Below are 23373 nucleotides of genomic sequence, written 5' to 3' on the forward strand. Positions count from 1 at the left end.
CTCACCATCCAAGAAAGCTAAGAGATTGCTTTCCATTAACATTGTTTAAAAATAACAATTAAGAATTAAATCACATCATTTTTCAATTTTACTTTTTAGAACACGGCTGTGTATCAGAATCAGAAAATCAAATCCAACCACAATCAGCATTGAAAGTGAGTATATTTCATTTTATTTTCTCAGAAAACCTGTGTAAAGTCTGATCTTTCTCAGAATACTTGAGAGTGAGCAAGAATGATTAGTAAGCCAGCCACCTGACCCTCCACGTGATCCCTGTAATAGGCAACTTTGGGGGATATTTTTTTTTAATTCTAACAAAGTGTGCATTCATGCGTGCTAAGTCGTTTCATTAGTGCCCGACTTTGTGCGACCCCGTGGACTGTAGCCTGACAGGCTCTTCTGTCCATGGGATTCTCCAGGCAAGAATACCAGAGTGGGTTGTCATGCCCTTCTCCAGGGGATCTTCCTGACCCAGGTCTCCTGCATTGCAGGCAGATTCTTTACCATCTGGGCCACTAGGGAATCCCATAACAAAGTGTATGTTCACCTACAGATGTTCAATTCCATCCCTGTATAACTTTGTTATAGGCCCTTCAGCAACAACTGGAATCGTTTCAGGCTCTCCGAATACAGACTCTGCAAAATGTTAGCATGGTATGTTTCTTTTAATTTACATAGAAAATATGCAAACTGAGGATACCATCGTACATGTCTAAGCTGACGACCCCTAGCCACTCGATAACTTGAAACTAAATGTGATAAAATAGAGCTGCAATCTATTCTAGACTCCAAATTTGGAGGAAACTACATTGTTATACCTGTATTTTTTTTTTTTTAAGTATGTTTAAACTGCTACCTATATACAGTCTAAAAATAGGAACTCTCGTCATAAGTGATACAAAATCTAACTCAAAGTAAGGGGAAATTGCACTTTGTTAGATCTGGCAATGAAAACCCCAGGGATAGTGCACTTGGGGATGGCTTTATCTGTGTGACCAGGACTACATCATCCAAGAACCAGCCTCCCTCCTTATCATGGTTCTGCTTTTGACAGTATCGGATTCTCAGACTCCAGGTGGTAGCAAAAGGGTTGCTAAAAGTTCCGGCCTTTATCTTTCCAGGCTCCAGTTAGAGAAGAGACTGTGCTTTTCTCTCTTAGCAGTTTGTCCTGATTCTGATGGCCCCCTATGCATTCTTGAAAGCAGTCCCTGTTCAGAGGGAGGCAACGCCCTAACTGGTCACATGCTCACCCCTTGGAGCTGGAGGGGGGCTCTCTACCACCGCCAAAGGCACAGGGTCTTTATCCAGAAGAAACAAGGGGTAGTGTTAACAGGACAGGGTGTGGATTCTGGGGGTACAGAACACAACACATACAACTGGAGGCCCTATATAAACTTCACCCTGACATTCCTGTACTAGAAGCAAGAGTGGGGAAACGGGAAGAGAAGACAAAAGCCTCCTGAGGCTGACACAACAGAGTCCACTCTGATGACAAAGATCAAGGATCTCTGATTTATTCAACAACATAAAAAACAAACATCTAAAGTTATTTTGATTCAGAAGATTCTGCTTTCCTCAGTTAAGCCTTTCTCATTTTATAATCACATAGTAAAGGCATGCTTTTCTTAAAGAGTCCTTCAATAGAGATTACAGTAATTTTAATTTAATTTATATTTTATATGATGGTCAATTTTTATGTGTAGGAAATTTAAAGATATCTTTTAATTATAATATCTATTATTCTTGTGCATTCATAAGTTTATAAATCAAGGTCTGATAGTCTTAATTTGTCTTTTAAAGGTACAGTCTGAAATCAGTGAAATATTGAACAAAAGTATCATTGAAGTAGAAAACCCACAATTTAACCCAGAAAAAAATCTAGTATTCGGCACACACAATGAAACGGCTTTGGTATGTTCTTCAACATAGGATCATTTCTACATTTCGGTACTTCAGAAATGTTACAACCTTTGATCTTCATCTTTACATTCTCCCCTTCTTCACAGGGTGACTGGATTGTCAGAGGTGAAAATAAGGAAACTCCTGTCCTGAAAACCCTGAAAGATGTATGTTTTCCTCCTCCATACTTCTACAATTTTCTTGTTTCTCTTAGAAGAGCATAGGAAGGGCATTTGACTTAGTCCAGATATCTAAAGATTCCCAAGTAAACTGAAATGCAAGGCAGCTTTTATAGCCTTTCTGTCCACTTATGAGTTCTCCTACTTTTAGGATTGACTTAGACCTCTGAGTTCTCTAGAACAGGTCCAAACCAGACTCACTGTGTGTCTCCACTTATTAGAACTCACATTTCCAGAACAGTCACAGCCCTAGATACACTTGAAACTAGGAAGACAAGCTAAGGTTGACATACAGAAGGAATGAAACTTTTCATTTTCTTTAAACTTCCCTTTGAACTATGGCTGCTGTCTTCCCCATCAAGGTATGATGGTCTCTTGAGAAATGTTGGATTTCTATTTCTGAAATTGAGGGGTTGGCCCTGCTATCTCACTACTTAAGAAAATAAGTATAATTTCCAAGCAAACTGTGAAAACCAGAGTTACAGGTCTGTAATAAAGGTAGAGTTTCCTGCAGAAAATGAACCATAGTTGTTAGGCTTCTCTGCTGCAGAAATGGAGAAAATGTTCATTCTGGTTGTAAAAATATATCCTCCCCAAAATATTGTCTTAATTTGTCGGTCATGTGGCGAATGATAGTACATAGTATGATTTTTATTTTTACTAGCCTATAGAGAATCAAGAAGAAACCCTTTCTACAGAGAAAATTCATCATTTTGAGGATTCCAGAACTCTTCATTCAGCAGAAGAAAAATTCAGTAGTGATAGTATTGACAGTCTTCCTCAAAGTATAGATGTTCCATGCCAGATACATTTCAAGGACACATTACCTCTGAGAATTTCGACAGATAATTCAGCTTCAGAAAATTCTGACGGGTTGAAGAATTATAATAACTTTTATAATTTTCTACCTAATGTACCTCAAAATGGGATGTCTCAAGCTGAGACGCTAATTCTGGATAAGTCCAGAATGACAATGCCTTTTCTCAAGAATGGATTTTGTGAAAATTTAGATGATATTTGCCATTCCATTAAACAAATGAAGGAAGAGCTTCAAAAGTCACATAATAGGGAACTGGCACTTACAAACGAACTGCAGACTTTAAAAGCTGTTCCAAGGCATGGGAATTATGACCTGCCCCCCGTTCACAAAGAAAAAAACAATTTCATTAAGGAAGAAAATATTGAAAGTAACTTAAGTGAAGATATAAAATCAAAGAGAATTTTGGAATTAGAGGCATTAGTAAACAAATTGCTCCCACTTAGGGAAACAGTGTCAAAATTCCATGTGAATTTTTGTAGGAAATGTAAAAAATTATCTAGGAGCGAAATACACAGGGGAAAAAGGAATGAGAAAAACAATAAAGAAATTCCTATCACTGACAAGAATATTGCAGATTTAAAACTCCATTCCAGAGTCCCGAGACATGCATTGGCATTCATTGACCCAACAAAATATGAAATGAAAGACAAAGAAAAACAACCATTTACAGTAAAACAAGGATCAATAATATTTGAAAATGAGAAAACATCCAAAGTCAATTCTGTTACTGAGCAATGTGTAGCAAAAATTCAGTACTTACAGAATTACTTGAAAGAATCTATGCAAATACAGAAAAAAGTAATGAAACTAGAGAATGAAAACCTAACCCTTAAAACAAAAATTAAACCTCTTGTCTTTACCACACAATCTCTGATACAGAAAATTGAAATGTATGAAAAGCAACTTAAGACACTGGTTGAAGAAAAGAATACTCTCCAGTCCAAGTTAACTAAAACAGAAGAAGATGGCAAAGAATGTCTTAAAGAATTGAAAAAAATAGTTAGTAACTATAATGTTCTCCAAGGACAAAATAAAACCCTCGAGGAAAAAAACAGTCAACTTTCTTTGGAGAATCAACAAATCATAGAAGCATTAGATCAACTAAAAAGCAAGGAACACAAAACTCAAAGTGATATGGCCATTGTCAATAATGAAAACAAACGATTGAGCATAGAAATGGAATCAATGAAAACAAATATTCTATTGATACAAGAGGAAAAAGAAATGTTAGAGAAAAAAACTCATCAGCTTCTAAAGGAAAAAGGGGCACTGGAAAATGAACTGAAAGAGACCCGCCTAGAGACAGCGCAGCTGAAAGAGAAAGAAAGATTGGCAAAAATCGAACAAGAGACACTTCTTCAAATAGTAGAAACAGTTAAAAATGAAAAGCTTAATCTTGAAACCACCTTACAAGAATCTACTGCTGCGAGAGAGATGATGGCAAGAGAAATTGAGGATATTCAAACATACCAATCTACTGCGGAAGAGAATTTTCTGCAAGAGATAAAAAATGCAAAGTCAGAAGCAAGTATTTATAAGAATAGTTTGTCAGAAATGGGCAATGAATGTGAACTGTTATCAAAAATGTTAATGGAAATTAAGACCGATAATCAGCTTCTAAAAGAGGAACTAAAAAAAAATAGTCAAGAAAGTATAAAATTTGAAAACAGCATCAGTAGACTTGAGGAAGACAAAATACTCTTAGAAAATTATGTAAGAAGTATAGAGAATGAAAGGGACACCTTGGAATTTGAGATGCGGAATCTTCAAAGAGAATATTCAAATCTAAGTGAAAAAATCTGCAGTCACCATATTGACCTCTCAAAAATGGGTCACATTTCAAGGAAAGATAAATTCCATTTTGACATCTATGATATTTATGAAGATACCTCTAGTCCTGGGAATAGGCCTTTAGCCCTTGGTTTGAAAGGTATGTATATCTTGGTGGATTCGTAGAAATGTGTTTAAAATTTCTTTTGTCTATCAGGCATTAGCCAGAGGACAGTAATAAGAAAGTGAACACTATTTTTGTAAGATTTGTATCCAATTCATTACATAGTCGAATTACTTAGAGATTTTGGTCCTTTGATGAGATGTGTTATTTATACGACTTCTATATATTGTATATGGCTAAAGCAACTTTGGTAGCAAGCAGGAAATTTTTTTAATTATTATTTTTCCACAGTACACTTAGCAGTCCCATCTTTTCAAAAATTCTTTTTTTTTCCCCCAGGAACTCCAAGTAAACTGTATCAACTGCTTCCATCCAAGACATGTAAATAAATTTCTGAAAACAATATTTCAAAATCTTTCATCCAGGTGCTTTTTTCAACAAAAAGCTTTAAATTTACCTCCACATATGATTATGATTACCTTATAATTGATTGGGCTAGTTTTTAATTAGAAATTGGAATTAGGTATATATTCTCATGCTGTCAAGAACTATAAATACCTTGAGACTCTATCCAGTTTGTAAGCTAATAATGTGTTATAGCCTGACGCGGTGTCATGGGTTCCAGTGGAAGACATGAGAATCCTGGATCAGAGACAAAGGAGCTTCTTGCTCACAGCAACAGCAGTAGGCAGAACTTTCCCACGGGTTCTTCCAATTCCAACAGGCAACATGAAAAAAGTCACACAGTGGTTAGTTCAAGAGAAAACTCTGAGCTTTTCCTTTAAATACAATAACAGGTCAAATAGCCATTTTAATGTCTTTATTTGCTAATTCCATCTTCTCTACCATTATGGGGTTCATTTCTATTGACTGATTTTTCTCCCGGTTGTGGGTTACATTTTCCTGCTTCCTGGCATGTCTAGTAGTTGTGTTTTGTTTTTAAACTGGAAGATGGATTAAAAAAAAATAATAATTGTATTTACTTGTTTATTTTTGGCCATGCTGGGTCTTTGTTGCTGCACAGGCTTTTCTCTAGCTGCGGTGCGCAGGCGACTCTAGCACGTAGGCTTCAGCAGTTGCTGCTCGCGGGCTCCAGGGCACAGGCTCAGTAGCTGTGACATACACAGGCTTAGTAGCTCCATGGCATGTGAGATCTTCCCAGATCAGAGCGCGCAACTGTGTCTCCTGTATTGCCAGGTGGATTCTTCACCACTGAGCCACCAGCGAAACCCGGATTTTTGTGAATTTTACATTGTCGAGCGTCTGAATTTGGTGTCTTCCTTTACAGATTGTTGGACCTGGTTGTGCTGGGTTGTGCTTACTTCTGTTGGAATTGGTTGTGCTTAATTCTCTTTCAGTCAGATCCTTATGAGCCTGGTTTTTTAGACTTTTGTTAGGGTGGGTGCAGAGTAGCCTCTAGCCTACCCTAGCAGCTCTGGAGCCTCCGCTGAATGCAGAGATGGGAACACCTTAGCCTTGGCTTGTTTGGTGACATTTATCACTATGTAACTTAATGAATTTTTATTCATTTATGTCTACCTGGAAAAAACTTAGCTACTCTGAGACAAATGTATTCTGATCTGAGGCTCATGATACCCCTGATACTGTCTTTGAGATGTTCATTCCACACTGTCCTTTGGATAGGAAATAAAAATCTTAAATATTCATTTAGAAAACTTTTTTCAGTCTTTAAAAATTTATTCTTTTAGAAAAAAAGTAAACAGTGATGAGGCATGAAATAAAAATATACGTTTGACAACAGGAAAACTTCTCTGTACCCTCTGAATCCCTTTCAAAAGTCACATGTGTATCTGGATTGACTTGGCTTCTCCACCGTTAGAAAAAATTGGGTCTAGAAGCAGAGCACTGCAGCCTCTACACATTCTGATTTTCCGCTCTGGGAGGCCTAGAATGGCAGAGGGACGAGTACTAAGAAAAAAACCATGAATCAAAAATAACTCCTCCAACACATTGTACTAATCAATTCAGTTCAGTCGCTCAGTCGTGTCTGACTCTTTGCAACCCCATGGACTGCAGCACGCCAGGCTTCCCTGTCCATCACCAACTCCTGGAGCTTACCCAAACTCATGTTCATCAAGTCAGTGATGCCATCCAATCATTTCATCCTCTCTCCTCCCCTCTCTTCCTGCCTGCAATCTTTCCCAGCATGAGGGTCTTTTCAAATGAGTCAGTTCTTCACATCAGGTGGCCAAAGTATTAGGGCTTCAGCTTCAGCATCAGTCCTTCCAATGAATATTCAGGACTGATTTCCTTTAGGATTGACTGGTGTGGCCTCCTTGCAGTCCAAGGAACTCTCAAGAGTCTTTTCCAACACCACAGTTTAATTAATAGATACTGTAAACTTCCCTTTTATTTTTTTAATTTTATTTTATTTTTAAACTTCACATAATTGTATTAGTTTTGCCAAATATCAAAATGAATCCGCCACAGGTATACATGTGTTCCCCATCCTGAACCCTGCTCCCTTCTCCCTCCCCATACCATCCCCCTGGGTCATCCCAATGCACCAGCCCCAAGCATCCAGCATCGTGCATCGAACCTGGACTGGCAACTCGTTTCATATATGATATTCTACATGCTTCAATGCCATTCTCCCAAATCTTCCCACCCTCTCCCTCTCCCACAGAGTCCACAAGACTGCTCTATACATCAGTGTCTCTTTTGCTGTCTCGTACACAGGGTTATTGTTACCATCTTTCTAAACTTCCCTTTTAAATACCACCACTACCCCACCCCAACTGAATGAGAACTATTGAGAGATACCTCACTATGAATTACAGGAATGTATTTAAATCATAACTTTTAAGAACAGATTTTTTTTTAAGTGATAGGGCCAGTGAAGAGGTAACATGGGAAGGAAGAGGATAAGACCTAGAGAAGCAGCTACAGAGGAGAATGAGAGAACACAAGGACCAACTTCATCCATTGAAACCTGGCCATTTTGTATAAGATACTGAACTGAAAGTGCATCCCCAGTCTCCCATCCCCCACACCCCCCCCACACCCTCACCAACCCTGCTCAGCCTGGGGCTGCCACTGGCAGATCTGATGCTTTATACGGGATATACATAAAAGGCACCACACCACATTAACCGAGCTATCTGCCTCACTATACAACGCATGTATATGAGAATCTATTAAATAAGACTGGATCAGTACTTCCCTGATGTTAAGAATGCTTTAATGGACCGAGACACTTGGATAGCTGTCAACTCAACCTCCAAATACCTCCGAGAAGGAATAGCAAAATAAGAATTTACTGTAAAGCAACTACACTCCAATAAAAATTAATCTCAGAAAAAAAAAAACCAGAAAAACGATACCACTTAATAGAAAAATAAGCATTCATTGTGCACGTTCTACCCCTCCAGTCCCCATTTTCATACCTACCCTCCAACTCGGCAATATTCTTAATGTTAGGAGCAAAATATGTCAAATTAAAGAGTACACTTTGAGATTTTATAACAGTTTCAAACAGTCCTAAACATCTCCTCAGAAACACAGATCAAGAAACAGAGCAATTATTAACAAATACTAGTCATTTATTGATGTAACAGTAGGAAAAGAAGGAAGAGCATTAGAGTCACAGCCTTAAATTTCTTCTAAATGTTTGAGCTATTTGTTCCACACATCTTATATACTTTTTCAAATAATAAGCACTTGATAGTGTATTTTTGGTAGTCAGGACCTGTAAGGTTATTTGTCTTCCAGATGCTAATAGGACTGTACTGAAGCAGTCTTGTAGTTCTTCGTATTTAGTGCTCTAAAATTGGAAAATAAATGCACATTTAATTTGATAGATCTGCGTATTCTTGTAAAAAAAACATTTTGCAATTAAAAGTTAACAATCCAAACAAAACCAAATTTTCTCACTAAAGAAAAAGCTTCATGTATATCAGATATACTTTTAAAATGTAATATAAGAGGGAAAAAATGGTTTATGAGACTAAATACTACTACTACTTTTAAATACTACTTCTCAGAGTTTTAAAATTAGGCTAAAAGAAGCTAAAACTTGATTTAGGATAATATTTGTGATAATGTAAAAAAAAGATATTTCAATAAACTCAAAATACTAAACAAATGATAAACTTCTGAACAATCGATACTTTTTTCCTTTGCTTTAAACATGTGTGCTAGAGCATCATAGAATTTTCTCAGCTCTGTTCTCCGGATAGCCACACAACTTGAAACCACACTCCTCCCCACCCCACACAAAATTCCATTCATTTGAGTGTGAGTGTGTTGAGGAAAATTCTAACTTTACTGTCAGTTCGGTTGTCAAAGGATAAAGGTCAAAGGACATGGAAAAAAGGCTCCACATCTTTGTTTCCCAAATGAATCCTCTACCAACTAGCCTGCAAAAAAATATTCCTATAGACAACAGTTAAACTATATAAATAATGAAGGGCAGCCTTACTTTTGTGACTATAATAATGATGTTCTTACAATCATTATCTACAAGTAATAAAGATGCTAGTGTTTCTACAAAAGGCATATGAATTTGATGTCCTTTTCCCAATCCATTGTATGATTACAATGAAGTTAGAAGTATGTAAGTCAGTCAAATTGGCATTAAAACTTTTTTAGTGAATAGGCAGAAAGGGAATCAAATGAATTATTAGTATTTATGATCTTTCACATATAACAAAAGAATGACAGGCTGTCCTTTTCTAAATTATATTCTGAACTTCTAAGAACTTTTCAGTTTTGAGAGTGCTCAAAACCTAGGAAAGATATGAGTTTTATGATACGTGAATAATATACATATACTTTTCCTCGAAGTATTTTTAATTAATCAGAATATTTCTAGTTCTCATAGAGGGTTATTTAAAAGTTAAAGACAGAATAAGTGTCATTAAGAGTCCACACAATTACTGAGAGTCTGGGGCCTATACAGAGATAACAATTTAATGAGTCAAAAGATCCTTTTAAGAAACAGACAATGTTAATATGTACTGCTAAGTGAAATATATACATATATATATGCATGTATGCATGCTAAGTCACTTCAGTCATGTCTGACTCTTTGTGACTCTATGGACTGTAGCCCACCAGGCTCCTCTGTTCAAGGGATTCTCCAGGCAAGAATACTGGAGTAGGTTGCCATTTGCTTCTCCAGGGGACCTTCCCAACCCAGGGATCGAAACTGTGTCTGTTTGGTACAGATAAATTAAGCTTTTTCAATTGGGAATTTCAGAAGATGGGAAAGAACTTCTACAGGGGAGGGCAGGTATAAAGAAGCAGCTGAGATTTCTAAAGTCACCCAGATTTGTCAACTTTTAAAAGTATATATAAATAAAAGATAATACTCTGAAGAAATCTAAAAGCAGGAAATAATTTATGGGCTAATATTACTACCTTTTGACATTCAAAGCCATTATACTTTCAATTGGTCTGCTTTTTGGTCCACCTGGCGGATGGAAAACCTTAGCACTTTTGCTGGATAGGCTTTTCAATTTAACCACGTAAGGGTCAGCAGAATGTGAAGGGTAAGGATCAAATGTTCCTGCCTTCATTCCACCAGCCTACAAGTAAAAATGAGACAATTTAATGTGGTTCTGTCAAAATGCTTCTGACAAAAATTAAATGTGAAAAACGGTCATACATATTTGTGTATTGTACATGGAGCTGGTTTTACATTTAAAGAAAACTGTTTATTCTGTTTAATTCAAATACCATCAAAGGGTCTTCCTACCACCAATTTTATGGGTTAAGACACAATAATTCCAAAAGTTCTCTATTAAAATGCATATAGTTATAAGAAGGTAATATTCTAAACTATTGCCAACAGTTAATATATTAGTGAGTTTATCAGATCAGGCTATGAACTACAGAGGATGTGAGTCCATTCCTGAGGGAGTGAGAGCCAGGTCACATGTATTTTGATACAGGAAGAAGTTAGGGTTCAGAACCAGAGGACAAAAGATGAGGCCAGAAGTAAGGTTTATCCAAAAGGAAGCCTGGCACAAGACGAGTTCAGTAAACATCAGTAAATGATGGGGAAGATACTGAAAAAAAAGTTTTTAATAAAAATAAAGGAAAAGCACATAGAAAAAGAGAGTAAGAGGCAAACATAACCCACAATCAGTCCTCCACACCAGCAAGGTCTGCATCCTCAAATTCATCCAATCTCAGGGTGAAAATATTTTTTAAATGAAGAATTCCAGAAAGTTCCCCAAAAGAAAAGTTGAACTTGACATGCACAGGAAACTATTTACATAGTATTTGCATTGTATTAGATATTGTAAGTAGTCTAGAGATGATTTACATTATACAGGAGGATGTGCAAAGGTTACACACACATACTAGGCCATTTTATGTAAAGGACCTGAGCATCCTTGAATTTTGGTATTCTGGGGGTAGCGGGCAGTGGTCTTGAAACCAATCCCCCATTGATACTGAGGAATAACTGTACTATACGTTGTACTTTTCTTATAATCTATTAAGAGAAGTCAATCATTTTTGACCTATATGCAAAACAAACAGTTACTTTGACTTTTTAAACTGATACATATTAACAGGATTTTCATCATATATGGTCACCAAGAAAACTCTATTCAATCACAATAATCCATTTAATTAGGCATCCTTTCTCTTACAGTGTCTAAGCCAGATATATAAGAAAATGTGATTTATTTGAAAGATATGGTTGTTATTTTTCAAGTTATCAAGATTGAGACATATGGATTAGTTTAAAAGCAACAAATAATAAGGAATCTAAAGAAAATACAGTTGATTAATTGATGTAAAAGCAAAACAGATGAATAGAAAATGGAAAAATATATATGGTAAGTAAACCAACTCACCAGATGATGCTTAAAAAATTAACAGGTAAATCTATATTATAAAGATTGAGAAATAGGTGGAAGAAATTTATACATACATGGAATATCAAAAACTGTAAGATAATATTTTTTTACACCTCTACATTGACAAATTTGAAAACCTGAATTAAATGAATGGTTCTCAAAGAAAAATATTGTCAAAGTGACTCAGAGAGAGGACACCTACAGAAAATAGATGGACATCATGTAAGAAATTAAGCTCAGAACATTTACTATGAGAAGTCTTTTAAATTTTCAAGGAAAAGATATATTTGATGCTATTAAACTCTTACTTTAAGATGCTAGCATCTACTTATATCAAAATAGAACAAGGAATGTAAAAAATACAAACCAGTCACAACACTTATAATAATTGATACAAAAATACTTAATAAAATATTAACAAATAAAACACAGTATCACACTTAAAGATTAATACAACACAGTCAAGTGAGAATCACTTCAAGAAATCTATTACTTTTACTCACCTTATAATAAGTTAATGGAGAAAAACATAGATGGTCTAGAGAGATTATACTAAAACATTCAACATAATTCTACAAACATTCCTGATTTAGTCTTATTTATTTAAACATGAACGCTAGAGGTACTCCCATGATCCCCATATCATGTCTAAACACTGGGCACAAGCATGACATGAGAGAGAGAAATATTGGAAAGGAAGGAGCAAAGTTATTTGCAGATAATATAATCATATATCTAAAGATCCAAAGAGAATCAATGAAATACCTATTAGAATATAAAATTTAATAAAGTGCCAGTTACTTTAAAAAAATCAGATGTTTTAATAAGAACAAATAATATAAGGGGATTGATGGGGAAAAGAAACTATTGACCAGGACCTTAAAATAAGAATAAATATGATACATAAATCTATGTGAAACAAAATATAAAAATCTACAAGACAAATAAAGGTTTCTGTAAGTAGCTTAATTCTAGATAAGAAGATTCAAAGTATAAAAATGCTAATACAATCTAAAATCTAAAGATCTCAATTTAGAGCAAAACACCAAAGGTCTTTTTTCCTCAGAACTTCACAAAATAATTCCAAAGTTCTAAATAATACTACTGGAAAACAGTCATATAAACTTATTTTAAGAATAAGAAGAGACTAGACCACCCAATATTAAAATGCAATAATAATTAAAAATAGTTTGGTACTGATAGAAATAAATATCAATTAAATAGAATGAAAATTCAGGGGGAAAAAAACACTAAAACTGGGAATTTTTATTTGATAAAGTGGCATTTCAAAACAGGGGTGTTAATTATTCTATCTGTGAGATCAGGAACAATTGGCTCTTTAAAAAAATTTTTTACTTAAGTCCAAGTATAATAAGCTGCACCCATTTTAAGTTTACAGATTCTGTGAGTTTTGACAGATGTGGTTTTTCCAGTAGTTATGTATGGATGTGAGAGTTGGACTATGAAGAAAGCTGAGTGCTGAAGAATTGATGCTTTTGAACTGTGGTGTTGGAGAAGACTCTTGAGAGTCCCTTGGACTGCCAGGAGATCCAACCAGTCATCCTAAATGAACACCCTGGGTGTTCATTGGAAGGACTGATGTTGAAGCTGAAACTCCAATACTTGGCCACCTGATGCAAAGAGCTGACTCATTTGAAAAGACCCTGATGCTGGGAAAGATTGAGGGCAGGAGGAGAAGGGGACAACAGAGGATGAGATGGTTGGATGGCATCACTGACTCAATGGATATGAGTTTGAGTAAACTCTGGGAGTTGGTGATGGACAGGGAGGCCTGGCGTGCTGCAGTCCATGGGGTCGCAAAGAGTCAGACACATCTGAGCGACTGAACTGACTGGCTGATACACCCTTGAAACCACAAAGGCAATCAAGCTATGGAACACATCCTCCCCTCAAAGCATCCTTCTGTCCATAAAACTGAATTTTGAAAAAGATAAAAGCTCGATCCTTACCTTGTTCTTACCATCAAAATATATTCCAGATGAAAATTTAAATGCAAAAAGATAAAACTAGTTAAGAAATCAAGAATGCATATTTCACTAACGTTGCTGGGAAGGAAAGTTATTCTGAGAATGACACAAACTCAGCACAGAGGACTGACAAAATCATTATTTTATGTGTTTTTATCATTATAAAGTTTATAGTTTATAATGATAAATCATTATTGCTATTTCTGAATAGAACAGAATATTATAACCAAAGTCAAAGACTCAACAGACTAGAAAAATTATTTTCAACAAAAATGATAAAACAATATCCTTAATATATGAAAAGATCTTACAGATCAATATGAAAAAGACAAATATCTTAATTGAACATTTGCAAGAAAAGGAACACACAATTCACAGAAAAAAAAACTAAGGTATAAACTAAGTCTATAAACTATAAGGGAGATTTTGATTTTTATTCACACTTGTAAACCTCAGCAGAAGGGAGACACTTCATTTTAACCACCCTTCAAAAACTAAAGATGGCCTAACTTTTTATGGTTTTGAGAAAAACTATACCTAAGATATAGACAGGTGCTTAGAAAATTCATTGTAAATTAAAATACTTTAGAGATGAGTAATAATTATTTCAGCAATACATGAACCGTGAACTTCCTGATGTTCAAGCTGGTTTTAGAAAAGGCAAAGGAACCAGAGATCAAATTGCCAACATCCGCTGGATCATGGAAAAAGCAAGAGAGTTCCAGAAAAATATCTATTTCTGCTTTATGGACTATGCCAAAGCCTTTGACTGTGTGGATCACAATAAACTGCGGAAAATTCTGAAAGAGATGGGAATACCAGACCACCTGACCTGCCTCTTGAGAAATCAGTATACAGGTCAGGAAGCAACAGTTAGAACTGGACATGAAACAAGAGACTGGTTCCAAATAGGAAAAGGAGTACGTCAAGGCTGTATATTGTTACGCTGCTTATTTAACTTATATGCAGAGTACATCATGAGAAACGCTGGACTGGAAGAAACACAAGCTGGAATCAAGATTGCCGGGAAAAATATCAATAACAGATATGCAGATGACACCACCCTTATGGCAGAAAGTGAAGAGGAACTAAAAAGCCTCTTGAGGAAAGTGAAAGTGGAGAGTGAAAAAGTTGGCTTAAAGCTCAACATTCAGAAAACGAAGATCATGGCATCTGGTCCCACCACTTCATGGGAAATAGATGGGGAAACAGTGGAAACAGTGTCAGACTTTATTTTGTGGGCTCCAAAATCACTGCAGATGGTGACTGCAGCCATGAAATTAAAAGACGCTTACTCCTTGGAAGGAAAGTTATGACCAACCTAGATAGCATATTCAAAAGCAGAGACATTACTTTGCCAACAAAGGTCCGTCTAGTCAAGGCTATGGTTTTTCCTGTGGTCATGTATGGATGTGAGAGTTGGACTGTGAAGAAGGCTGAGCGCCGAAGAATTGATGCTTTTGAACTGTGGTGTTGGAGAAGATTCTTAAGAGTCCCTTGGACTGCAAGGAGATCCAACCAGTCCATTCTGCGGAGATCAGTCCTGGGATTTCTTTGGAAGGAATGATGCTAAAGCTGAAACTCCAGTACTTTGGCCACCTCATGCGAAGAGTTGACTCATTGGAAAAGAGTCTGATGCTGGGAGGATTGGGGGCAGGAGGAGAAGGGGACAACAGAGGATGAGATGGCTGGATGGCATCACTGACTCGATGGACTTGAGTCTGAGTGAACTCCGGGAGTTGGTGATGGACAGGGAGGCCTGGCGTGCTGCAATTCATGGGGTCGCAAAGAGTTGGACACAACTGAGAGACTGAACTGAACTGAACTGAATAATTATTTCATAAGGGCATCATTATTCCTTATGGTATCCACACTCTATGACTTATCATAATTTCATCAAAACGGGTTCCATGATTCATGGCATGAATATAAACAAATGGGAAATGAAATAATATGACAGCAAGAGGCAACATTTCTATATGATGCTTAATATTTTTTCATTCTAAAAACTTTAACTTGCCTTTTTGCCAGGAGAAGAGGGCTTAAAAGGGTTTCCAACTGTTTCTTTCTTCTCTACTTTTTTAATTGGTGGTAAAGGTTTCTCAGACATGTAAGGATTGGTATCAAAATATTCCCTTGGGTAAAGATTTAATTTGAAAGCTGTCCCTTTAAGTAAACGACGATGTTCTTCATTCTCTTTCTGTAAATTAAGGAGTTTGAAATTATATTAGATAGCAAAAATCACTAAACACTGCAAGTAACAAAGTTAATTTAACTTTAAATTTTAATATAAGCATGTAGATTGTTTAAGTATATACTGCTGGGTTCACTTTTTTAAAACATTCCTTTGCTATGTTCTATTTTTATGATACAAAAGATATGCTTAGGAAGAAGCACAGCTATGATTGTTCATCTTGAATATAAACTTATTTGATGTATATAGATATATCACTTGAGCAAATCTTTATTAACTTTCTATAATATGATATAATGCATTAAAAATAAAAGTCAGTTTCTAGTTCAAGCCCTAACTCCTTCCTGCTTTCTAGCATTTCCCAGGGACACTGGGAAAGTTACTGACCCTTTCAGTGTCACATTTTCTTCAATTATAAATGACGATCGTAACATTCCCCCGACCCTTAATGCTGCGACAAAGATTAAATGTGATTATGTATTCAAAGTACCTGGCACACGGTAGGCCTTCAAAAAAAAGTCAGCTTTTCTCCTAAGAATAAGGAATACTTACTTTTTAAATTACAACACTTTTATGTTACAATATTATTTTAGGAAATTCAGGGACATAAAATTTCTGACTTATGAATAGTAAGTTCTAAATGTGGAATGAAAGAGTTTTATTCTAAAGAGAGAAAAGTATCTTATATCCATAAACTTAGGATGAAAGATTAATTACTAAGCTATTGATAAAACTGCCTTGTACGTATTTATATCTTAGGTATCATTCCTATAGAATATATTATTCTATTCTATGTAAAAAGTAGTTTACATAGAATCTTATATAAAGTGAAGAGTCCATACTAGAAACAAGAGATGACTATTTTCAAATGACCAAGGTTTATCAATTTAACAGAAAACTTTTCCTGGGTTTGGACATGCCCATTTGCAAAACTGGCCACTATCCTTCTATCTTGTGTGTGCACGCATGCTAAGTCACTTCAGTCGTGTCCGACTGTGCGACACTATGGATTATAGCCCACTAGGCTCCTCTATCCATGGGGATTCTTCAGGCAAGAATACTGGAGTGGGTTGCCATGCCCTCCTCCATCTATCTCACTGCCATTTAAAGTCACCACAGCCAAAATTATTGAAGACTGCATGCTGAAAAAAAAATGAAAATTTAAAAGCTTATATCCTTCTCTAGTCTCCACTTCCTCCCTTCTCCCCAACACTCTTCCATTCTGTTCACTCACCATAATGGCCTGATCAGCCCAAAAGGACTACCACTACTTTCTTAGGCGCAAAATATTAGGGTGTGTTGGGAATACAGCTAAGGATTAGGATACAATGCTTAGAATCAAAATAGAGCAGAGTTGATCGGGCCACACTGACAGAAGTCTCACAGCTAGTTTAGAGAGATGGAAGATAAACTATGGCAGGAATTAAAGCTCAGCCAGGGAATCTAAAATCAAAATGGTAAAATTATTACAATTCCTAAACATCAATCTGCCATTGCCCACATAACACAAATAGATAAAACAAAATAAACCCTAATTGGATCACAAGTGAATTCTCTAAGTCAACTAAATAAGAGAAAGATTGAAATAAGTTACAGGAGATTCCTTTACCTTGTTATTTAGTTTTGCTGCATCATAGAGATCAGAAGAGTGTGAAAACTGCTTACCTATGGTAATATTTGCATAGCTAAGGAAGGAAAATAATGATGATGACTTCAGGGTTCAGAAATTAAATTTTTTAAATTCAAAACAAATGATATGAAAGTATTGGAATATCTTACCCATATCCAGTTCCTTTCTTTCCTGGGTTTGTGTATAAATTCTTTCCAGGTGGCTCATATTTTTCTTTGGGTTTAGACTGAGCACTGAAAAACGGGACTGGTCCCCCTATGGTTCCATAGTAACTTCCTAATCCACAGCTTAAATACAGTGTAACGAGAACAAAAAGAAGCAAGTTCAAATAGTGAACTTTGTGTTATATGTATTTCACCAAAATTTATAAAATATTATTGAAAGAAGAGCAAAATATACGCAGTAGATTTGACTTGCCTAACTTTGGTAAGAAAAAAAAAACTCTTTTGTTATTTTTTTAATCTACTTTTCCCTATTATTCAAAGTCAAAAATTCCATTTTAAATGTTCTACATAAACAAAGCTTTAGTAATCTCTAGGAGGTTAGAAGAGTTTACATTAGTTCAATTAACCACAAGAATAAATAGACCCTTTGTGTGTTCTTCCGCTGTGTTTTTTCTAAAGTTATTTTTTATGTAAGCATAGTTTATTGACAATATTATATTAGTTCCAGGGGATGGGAAAGTTGAACACAAAAAAAGTTGTTTAAAGGATAAAATACATATGTTACATGAAAAAGAAATAAAGTAGTAGCCCCAAAAATACACATTGGAATTTACATCTACGAAGAAAAGAAAGAAACCCAAAAAAAGTAGTAATAATAATAATAAATAGTTCACACTTCTCCAAAGTGTACAAAGGTAGGAAAAGATAAACTATAATAACAGAAAAGAAGACATTCTCTACTTTTAATAAAGACAATTTAACTTGGAAGACTGAAGCTTTACTAATCTCAAAATCACAAATAAGCACAAAATTATTTTTCAACTAATCCTCATCTGTCATAAACTCTAGATTGAGAGTCAATGTTACTGAGTGTGAATTAACATCATATTATAAAACTCAGCTATAGTATATCATATAGATTATATGATTTTATCAGTTTAAGGATTTAAAGGTTAAAGAAAAAGAAACTTATCCTGACAATTTTTACAACTAAAATACCGTTAAGCCCCTACATGTAACTTCATCATGATTTTTAAACAATGTACCTTTGATAAATTATCCTTTTTACCCAAAAAAGATTTCTCCTAATTTCACATTTTTTATTTATACTTTTTTAAAGTTTTAAAAAGCAGAAAAAATAGTCAAGGCCACAAACTTGATGACCCAAGGCAATTTTTTTTCTAGTCTGACTATTGCAAAATTTTCAACTAAAACTTATTTTCATTATTTAGTTGGTTTTATTAGTATAAACTGATAGAAAATAGTGACATAGATGACTAAAAATTTAATGTGACAATGAGAATCTACTTAATCAATTACCCCGCAACTTAAATCACCCAATATAATTGTCTCCATCTAACACAAACTTAACCTAAAAGTCACACTTTAAAAAATGAGTCATACATAAGTAAGTCCTACAGAAAAATCAATAATTTAGGCTGGAGGAGAGAGAGTGATGCAGGAGATAGATTTAAGATTTTCTCCCCAATACTTACGGCTTTTTCTCTCCATTACTAGGGAGGAACGCTTTGCTTAGATTTTTCTTGGCTTCTTCCATCATGTACCGTCTCCTCACTTGATTCGGATTGACATAGCTTTCACCTTCAAAAATCCTTACAAAATGGGGGTCAAAATAACCTGCCTGGAGATTGGACATTTCTTTGGATCCCCCGGGTAGAATCTGTCTATTTTTGCTTGCAGATTCATTAAAAGGTCCTTTAAAGATAAAATAGGAATATGACAATTTTGAGCTCACCATTAATAAAAGGACATGAAAAATAATAGAAAACTTTCCTGATCCTTGCCACTAGAACACCAGGGCAACAGAGAAAAGTTTCAAAATGTGACTCGAGCCATTGAGTTTTGAGCTCTTAAATGCTGTTTCAAAATGGTCACTGAAAGATCCATATCAAAGGCTTCACTGACAGTAAGAACTAAGGCATTTCCATTAAAACATTTTAATAATTAGATTGAGATTCTCTTAAACTCTGAATCTGAGAGCTGGAAGAGGCCTTACAGGTTACTGAACCCAATGCTTTCCCATAGGAAACTGTTTTGCATCTTGCCTTTTTAACAATTTATCTTAGAGATGTTCCATATCAGCATATTCTTTTTTATTGTTTTATTTACGACTCTTCTAAAAATCTCTCAGGTATTTATTTGGCACTTCATTTTCAAGAAAGTGATCATGGATGGCCATTTTAGATGTAAATGTAAATGCTATTTGTATAGTAGTGTCCCAACTAAGGGAAAAAAAAAAGCCAATGGTTCAGTCCCTTCATGGTTGTGATTCCCTTTTTGGGCTTTCCAGGTAGGGTGCCAGTGCTAAAGAATCTGCCTGCCAATGCAGGAGCGACAGGAGATTGGGGCGATTCCTGGGTCCAGAAGACTCCCTGGAGAAGGAAATGGCAACTCACTCTAGTATTCTTGTCTGAGAAATCCCACAGACAGAGGAGCCTGGAGGGCTACAGTCCATGGGCTTGCAAAAGAGTCGAACACAACTTAGCGATTAGACAACAACAAACAAACAAACAAAAATTCTGGAAGAAAACTGCCAGGCACCTTGAAAATAAATACAAATACCTATGAGGAGAATATATGAAAGTAGGATAGTCCAAGAAAACGAGCTTCCTGATCTTACAAAAAAAAAGATCTCTTACCGCTACTAAAATTTCACAGGTGTTTTCAACTTTATACCTAAAGCTTTAAAATACAGACCATTTAAAAAGATCATTTAACAAACATTAAAATCAAAATTTTATAGAGGGAACATCCACTCTTAGGCTGTAAAGAAAACCAAATTATACTTACGATTAAACTGTGACACATATTTATCCCCCACAGTGATATATTCCATCTCACTGAAGAGGCCAATCCTCTCCATATCCGTCTTCCCTCCTTCCGCAGGCATGGCTGCTCCCTGTTGGCTGGGTGCTCTATGCTGGTGACTTCAGCGGGTTTCTTAGTGCTACTTCTACAGCAAAATTCTACTCTACACTGAAAAATACAGGAGAAAATTTAGGGAAAAGGTGATTCTAACTTTCAGTCCAAAACAGTTTCAGTCCAAACTATGAGTGTTAACATGCACATAGTTACATCATAAAACAACAGTCCCAAGCTATACATGGGGAAAGAATCTACTTTGTGGAGCCTAGGGGGAATAACAGAGACTCAAAATTATCACCACGAACCTTCCCCTTGAGTCTCCAGCTGAAATATCCACAAATTACAAAGAAATGTTTATCTGTGGCACTGCCATTCATCCGTCACAAACAGTAATATTATGACGGTACAGTGTGGTATAAACACTGTATAAACAACATCCTTCTTTTGAGAAGTTCAAAGCTGACTGAAAGATCTTAATTATATAAGGCAGTCGTTTTTAGTTTAAACCCTTCTATCTAAACATACTACATTGTCCCTTGTATTAAAAATTATAACTTACTTTTACAGAATGCACAACACACCTAGGCATTACCCTATAGTTCTTGAATTTTTTCAAGTTTAAATGTATATAACAAATGTGCCACTTGGCAAAATCAGTTCACAACGGGGATAGGAAGAGAGGACAATTGACTAAGCAAGATAAACACGAAGAACAGCAAAACAAAAGCTACAAGGAATTCAGAGTATTTGTTATAGAGCAGACTGCAACTATGAGTTCTTGAAATATCACTCTAAATATGCAACTACGTTTTCAGATGTTTCCTTTAATTAGATACGTTCTAAAAAGTTGGACCAATGAGCTAAGAATACTTGCCTCCATTTCATGGTAATATTTTTGAAGCCAACTATATCTAGATACTGGACACATAGGTTGATGATTAAAACAAACATTGGTTTACACTTCCCAGTTTATAATCCAAGGTAAGAAACTTCTGCCTTGAATTTAGAGCAAGCTGTTTCAATGACAGGATTGCCTATTTGAATCTGTGGCTCATCCTCTCCTCCTCCTTGCCATCCTGCCCCTGATCACCTATGCTTTAAAACTAAAAGTCAGTCAGTTGGAGGGCACTAATTCAATTTGTTTCATGTTTCAAGGCTCCATCTCCACTGCAACCTTAAAGTCTTCCTGTGCTGCTACAGGGGCTCAAATCCTTCAAATGGCTCATAAGGCCACTATCACCCTCACCTGTCACCACGGGAACCCCTCTCCCTGGAACCTAAGCTCCAACTGTCTTTCAGTTCTCAAGTCGGCCTCTCTCCAACCACAGGACACTAGCACATGCTGTTTCACTTTCGGCAGGTACTTTACTGTGCCTACCCCTTTCCTTCCTCAATAAATACTGATCCTTCTGATTGTTTAGCTCATTCTTCACTTCCTTAATTCACTTCATCATAGCGCCATGTACTTCCCTCTCCAAGCCCTGATCATGGATGCTTATTTTATATTGGGTTATTTTACATTCACCTTGTAGGGATCTTAAATTAACTGCTGTTTTCCCTCACTTGGTTTTTCTAGTGGTCATGTATGGATGTGAGAGTTGGACTATAAAGAAAGCTGAGCACCGAAGAATTGATGCTTTTAAACTGTGGTGTTGGAGAAGACTCTTGAAGTCCTTTGGACTGCAAGGAAATCCAACTAGCCCATCCTAAAGGAGATCAGTCCTGGGTGTTCATTGGAAGGACTGATGTTGAGGCTGAAACTCCAATACTTTGGCCACCACATGTGAAGAGCTGACTCATTGGAAAAGACCCTGATGCTGGGAAAGATTGAGGGCAGGAGAAGGGGACAACAGAGGATGAGACGGTTGGCTGGCATCATTGACTCGATGGACATGGATTTGGGTGGACTCTGGGAGTTGGTGATGGATAGGGAGGCCCGGCGTGCTGCAGTTCATGGGGTCGCAAAGAGTTGGACATGATTGAGCGACTGAACTGAACTGAATTGTAAGGATCTTGAATTAACTGCTGTTTTCCCTCACTAAATTGTGGGCTCCAGGAAGATAGGAACCACCCAACGAAGTGTGACACAGAGGATAGAAAGGAAAGGGAACAAAAGGGGAGTTTTTGCCTTGAATTTTTCCACTACAGGGAGGCCTGGCGTACTGTGATTCGTGGGGTCACAAAGAGTCGGACACGACTGAGTGACTGAACTGAACTAACTCTTCTTGAACAGCACTGGCAAAATCACTCATTCACTTATTTAACGTTTTGCAAAACCCTCCTGAGTAGGGCTTGCTGGTAGAAGTTATAAAACTGAGATTTTAAAAGGCATAGATACTGCTGTTAGGGAGCTTATCTTGTCTTAGACAAGGCAAGTATAACACAGTGGAACACGGCAAGTACCCTTCCAAAGTTATAGATAAAGTTCCCTAGGGGATGAAGGAGGGACAGAAAACTTCTGGGGAAAATGATGTCCCATTAGGGAAACAGAGGTTCAGAGTAGCTAGGTATCTAAAAGACAGTACCTGATGGCTGCGAGTACCAAGTCGCCTCGGAGAAGGGTACAAAGATCAGAGATCAGATTGTCCCAGCTCCAGTCCAAGCCAAGCTGCAGGAGCGACCAGCGCCACGAAGCAGCCCCCGCGCGAGCTATTCCCGCGCTGGACCTAGCCACGCAGCCGGTCCGCACGCTCGCCTAGCCGCGGAGACCTTCTGCGGCGCGTTGCCCCGGCTACGGGAGAATCCATTCCGAGAATGACTGTTGCGGGAGGCTCGGTGGAGGGTTCGCATACGGATCGAGGAAGACACAAACAGAAAGACGTCAAGAAGATGCGGAGGACCTGCATCCATCATTCGTTAAGACTTTCGCTCCCCGCCCCGTTATCC

The 23373-nt window shown here is 36.7% G+C and overlaps 2 protein-coding genes across 2 annotated transcripts; one reads left to right on the forward strand and one right to left on the reverse strand.

Moving 5' to 3' along the window:
• Positions 1-2416: 2416 nt before the first annotated feature.
• Positions 2417-5134, forward strand: CCDC110 (coiled-coil domain containing 110). The gene is made up of 2 exons (XM_070364253.1): positions 2417-2440; positions 2743-5134. The coding sequence occupies exons 1-2, from the start codon at positions 2417-2419 to the stop codon at positions 4852-4854; spliced, it is 2136 nt and encodes a 711-aa protein (XP_070220354.1). The 3' UTR covers positions 4855-5134.
• A 2683-nt stretch (positions 5135-7817) lies between these two features.
• On the reverse strand, positions 7818-23360 carry CFAP96 (cilia and flagella associated protein 96). The gene is made up of 8 exons (XM_070364207.1): positions 23013-23360; positions 20413-20598; positions 19098-19317; positions 17587-17724; positions 17417-17492; positions 15634-15813; positions 10175-10341; positions 7818-8576 (listed from the first exon to the last, which is right to left on the reverse strand). Exons 2-8 carry the CDS (start codon positions 20510-20512, stop codon positions 8528-8530), a joined length of 930 nt encoding a protein of 309 aa, XP_070220308.1. The 5' UTR covers positions 20513-20598; positions 23013-23360; the 3' UTR covers positions 7818-8527.
• Between the last annotated feature and the right edge of the window lie 13 nt (positions 23361-23373).

The sequence above is a fragment of the Bos mutus genome, chromosome 27 (genome assembly GCF_027580195.1).
Source record: "Bos mutus isolate GX-2022 chromosome 27, NWIPB_WYAK_1.1, whole genome shotgun sequence".
Lineage (NCBI taxonomy): Eukaryota > Metazoa > Chordata > Mammalia > Artiodactyla > Bovidae > Bos > Bos mutus.

What these genes read in the sequence shown, in the direction of transcription:
- CCDC110 (XM_070364253.1), top strand. Translation starts at nt 2,417, where the DNA reads ATGGCTGCTGTCTTCCCCATCAAG. An exon ending in CTGCTGTCTTCCCCATCAAG is followed by an intron (nt 2,441 to 2,742) that starts GTATGATGGTCT and finishes TATTTTTACTAG; the next exon opens with CCTATAGAGAATCAAGAAGA.
- CFAP96 (XM_070364207.1), bottom strand. Translation starts at nt 20,512, where the DNA reads ATGCCTGCGGAAGGAGGGAAGACGGATATGGAGAGGATTGGCCTCTTC. An exon ending in ATATGTGTCACAGTTTAATC is followed by an intron (nt 19,318 to 20,412) that starts GTAAGTATAATT and finishes TTATCTTTAAAG; the next exon opens with GACCTTTTAATGAATCTGCA. An exon ending in CAGCAAAACTAAATAACAAG is followed by an intron (nt 15,814 to 17,416) that starts GTAAAGGAATCT and finishes CTTAATTTACAG; the next exon opens with AAAGAGAATGAAGAACATCG.